The 4403-nt window shown below is 44.2% G+C and overlaps 1 protein-coding gene across 1 annotated transcript; it reads right to left on the minus strand.

Moving 5' to 3' along the window:
* Window positions 1–807: 807 nt before the first annotated feature.
* LOC127786210 (MEIOTIC F-BOX protein MOF-like) lies at window positions 808–3646 on the minus strand. The gene is made up of 5 exons (XM_052313553.1): window positions 3534–3646; window positions 3276–3351; window positions 2262–3139; window positions 1448–1603; window positions 808–1374 (listed from the first exon to the last, which is right to left on the minus strand). Exons 3-5 carry the CDS (start codon window positions 3081–3083, stop codon window positions 1141–1143), a joined length of 1212 nt encoding a protein of 403 aa, XP_052169513.1. The 5' UTR covers window positions 3084–3139; window positions 3276–3351; window positions 3534–3646; the 3' UTR covers window positions 808–1140.
* Between the last annotated feature and the right edge of the window lie 757 nt (window positions 3647–4403).

Raw genomic sequence — 4403 nt, forward strand, 5'->3', positions numbered from 1 at the left:
ACGGCGCCTTCAAGCTCGTCACCGAGGCGTGGGAGGCCATCAGCTCCGGCCACGCGCCCTTCTTCTCCGGCGACGACGTGGAACGCGACGTGCCGCGGCCGCCGCGGCCGCCAAGACGCCAGAGTCCGGCGCCGCCGCCGCAGCACGGCCAACGCCGCGCCACCCGAGACTACGGAGAAGAACATGTCCGGCACGACGGCTGCTGCAGGGAGAACTACAGGTCGACGTACCGGAGGGGGAGGAGAAGGCCGTCTCCGGCGGCGGCGGCGGCGGCGGTGAGCAAGATGTACTTCGCCTTCTGCCCATTCTGTGGCGCCAAGGCGGCGCAGCCCAAGAACGCCCAGTGGCTTGACATGGACCCCCTTGCGTTCTGCTCCAAGTTCCATCGCTTCTAGGCTTGCTTGATTAGCTTGCTAATTAACATCATGATCAAGATTCAAGCATGCATGCATGTGCGTGAAATGTAAATTGTAACAATGCACTCCTGTAATTAATTAACTTGCATCTTGCAAATGCACAAGATTGTATGTGTTAATGTGCAAAAGATAGTGAAATTGGTTCGAAAGAAAATCGCAGCAAAAAGCGGTCAAAAGATATCTAATTATAAAAAATGCATGTGTAAAATGTAAATTGTAATGCACTCCTCTAATTATCTTGCATCTTGCAAATGCAGAAGGTAGTATCTGTTAATACAAAGGATAGCGAAATTAATTTGAAGGAAAATCGCAGAAAACTCTGGGTTAAAAAATAGTGAAATTTGAAGTGAAAGCAGGTCTTCAGATTGTAACATAATGTCAGGACTCAGAAAGACAAAAACGGCCACATAGAATACTGAAAACATATAATGTGACATGCAGTTCACTTTGTTCTTTGAGCATCAACAGAAGTAGCCACACATTCTGTTATCACTGTTTTTTGGGGAAAATTTTCCAAACAAGTAAACCACCCTGTCGGAATTTGAGACCTTACATGCAACTCAAGATACACTTGTTTGTTCTCAAGCAATATCAGCAAACGAGTGCAGTAAACATGTCTATCTGCCTTCAAATTCTAATTGAAGAAATGCATTTACCTAGGCTCATCCAACAAACAGCGTGATCATATTGACGACTAGTGACAAGTGAATGCATGATCCTTTTGTCATTCCGCATGTTCTTGTGCAGTCGTACTGTCGTAATCAAATCTGAAAAAATCATCTGAATAGTACTGCTTGTAACTGCTTTTGCGATTAATCTGAAGAGAGCTCATGCCACAAGTAACAAAGATGTCCTCCACGAGCTTGAGCAAAGTACTATCATCCTCCGAGCATATGACTTCAACAATCTTAAGGTGCTCACATTCAAATGATCTTTCTTCAAGCTTATCAATGATTACCTACAGTAGGAAAATGGTAAGTTTTATCCTGATAACATATACACTAAGCATACATGTGGAGAAACGCTTCTACCACAGGGGGGTCCAGAGTCAGCTTCTCTAGTTTCGGTGAGTTCTTAAGGAATTCAGTTAATGCATATAACTTTGAGCCCAGACAAAACTGACCCAGACTCAGGTTTACAAGATCTTTGAATTCTGGACACCATTGCGTATTTTTTGCGATTGTGACCTGCACAAGGTTTAAATGATTAGGAGGCTACCCAAAACACATGCCACATTATGGAAACATTTTCCCAATTCACACCCACACACGCTAAAAAATAATAGCGCACCGAATCATGCAATAAGTACTCTGTTTTGAGTGAATGTTAAAAGAACATGACAGAAACAAAAACTAAGTTTAACTAAAATCCACATTGAACAATGATTTACTTGCTTTATTTAGAATACATAACCTGGATTTTATGTGACTTAATTGACAAGACGTTTTCATTGCAAGTAAGGTAGATACACTAGTGAAAACACAGTATCTATCTATAGTTATATGCGTACTGGTTTCCATAGAAGTTAACTAATCATCCCTGTATTCAACCAGATCAAAACATGCCAGTGTTAGTGCTCCAGTCGCTGTCTGAAATTAAACTGCCCACTAATTAAGGCATTTCAGTTCATCGGGTCGATGAATCTGTAAGTGAACTGAGTATAAGGAATAGATTGCATCGAGTTGACTTCTGACAGCACAAATCATCCTATCAATAAATCATTCATAAGAATCAATTATGCACACCCAGTTTTGCATGAAACAGAAGTTTCTCCATTTATTGTACTGGCACATGCTGCATTGACATGGTAGGAAAAGAGGAAATACGTCAGATCAGGATACATACCATTTTCTGCGGGCACTCCAAGTCCAAATTTCTGACACCAGAAAGGCTCATGAGCAACTCATGGATATCAGTATTATCGTCGAGAATAATGGAAGCAGACACTAGTGATTTCATGTCCTTTAGTGAAGGTACACTGGCATCAGGTTTATACAATGTCAGAGAAGTGAGGCTCGGAGTAGAAATAGAAGCACGGTAGTCCTCCGAAAACCGAGAAGCATAGATGTTCAAAGTCTTGAGAGTGGTTGAGGAAATCTCATCATCCAGAATGATGCAATCATTCAAGAACACATCTTCCAACTGTGGGCAGCCTCTGCTGAGTTGCTCGAAGAAACCCATGCGGAGATAAGCATTGGAGAGGCCCAATTTTCTCAAGTAGTCTGAGGTAAATACAGCATGGTCTAGCATCAATGGAAATTGAAATGTGAGAACCTCCACGACCGGGGTCTGCAACTGCAACGCATGGCTGATCCACAGGCCAGCTTCTGCTGAAGCTTTCTCGTTGTTGTTGCCGTCCGACACCTGGTACCTGAACCAGAACTTGTCCAGCAAGGGGACGGGGTCACGGCGTAGCAGCAGCGTGCTCACGAACTTCTTGAACCGCGCCTCCTGCACCTTCTCTTTCTTCTCATCCAAGCAGGCGAAGCAGAACTCGGTGTAGTCGGCGTTGATGCGTGGCAGGGAGCGCCAGAGGTGGCGCCACCGCCGCGACAGCACGCACGTCTGCACGGACTGGCGCGCGTTGAGGAAGGACATGATGCGGCGGAGGACGTTGTCCGGGAGGGCGCTGAGCCTGTCTCTGCCGGGGGCATGAGCCGGCTCCATCAGCACCAGCCCGTCCGTCCTGTGGCGTTCCGTCGAACAGGTGGTGCGCGTGGACGCTGCAGGCAGCGGGGAAGACCAAGAATCAAGAATCCATGAATCCTCAACTCGAACGGGAGCAGCAAGACATGAGAATGTTCGAAGAGGAACAAGACAACAGGGGGGGAGGGAGGCGGGGAGGAAGAAGGAACGTACCTCGAGTTGCCGGTGGCGCGCGCGTGGCGGCAGGTGTCACAGGGGTGTTCCGTCGAACAGGTGGCGCGCGCGGAACCTGCAGAAAGGGAAAAACCGAATAACCAAGAATCCATGATGAATCCTCGACTCCATGGGAGCGAAACGATGCAAGGATGACTGATCAGGCAGGAACGCTTTAGGTGAAAAGAAAAATTCAACGATCAAAATGCAAAAGGATGGGAGGGAATCGAGGAGGAGGAGGAGGAAGACGACGCATACCTCGACGAAACGAAGCGTCTCTCTCGCTGTACGTCTCCTTGGGTTTTTTATCGATTTATTATTACAAAGGCGGAGACAAGCTGCGGTGACTTCAAGCTCGCATTAAATATTTCAGTTTTACTTAAAAAATGGCGTTATCATTTCTACTTCAGAAATGTTTCTATTTCTGAGCAAGGCTACCAACTGCTTACTTAGATATTTATATTCTATCTCTCAGCTCACTTATATAGTGATTAGCTTTTCACTATAAATATATAGTTTACATGTCTGTATTTTCTTAGTTATTGTGCTTAAGCCAGCTGTAAACTTAAAAGCCCGCTTCTCATCTCTCTCCTCTACTTTCTCATCCACTTCAACATTCAGACTTCTTACATCACTTTATTATACTTGCTCTTATTGCCTCTTCCAAGTAGCCAAGTTGGTAATAAAATGTTTTGTATGTTAATTAGAGTGTAGAAAAAAGATCACAGTCTAACATATAAAATTTGCAGTGTAAGATTTGTGATTTGTGATGTAAATGTATGTAATTTACCATGTAAAAAAAGCAAGTACGAAAATTACGTGCTTACATCGTGAAAAAATCAGAAAGAAAAACACATGCAGAAGACCATGTCAAAGCCGCCGACAATACTGAAGTCCCCTACCATATAAAACCTAAATACTGTCGCATAGAGCAACGAGAGGTGAAAGAAAGCGTGGGTATATGTTAACGTCAAAATTTGGTACGTTGCATAACTGCAATGAGAGGTGAAAGAATGCAATGAGAGGTGAAAGAAAGTGTGGGTATACGTTAACATCAAAATCAAAATTTGGTACGCTTCTTTAGTTAATTTGTTAAGAAAATAAGTCGATCAACCAATGGAAGTTTAT

The sequence above is a fragment of the Oryza glaberrima genome, chromosome 10 (genome assembly GCF_000147395.1).
Source record: "Oryza glaberrima chromosome 10, OglaRS2, whole genome shotgun sequence".
NCBI classification, from domain to species: domain Eukaryota; kingdom Viridiplantae; phylum Streptophyta; class Magnoliopsida; order Poales; family Poaceae; genus Oryza; species Oryza glaberrima.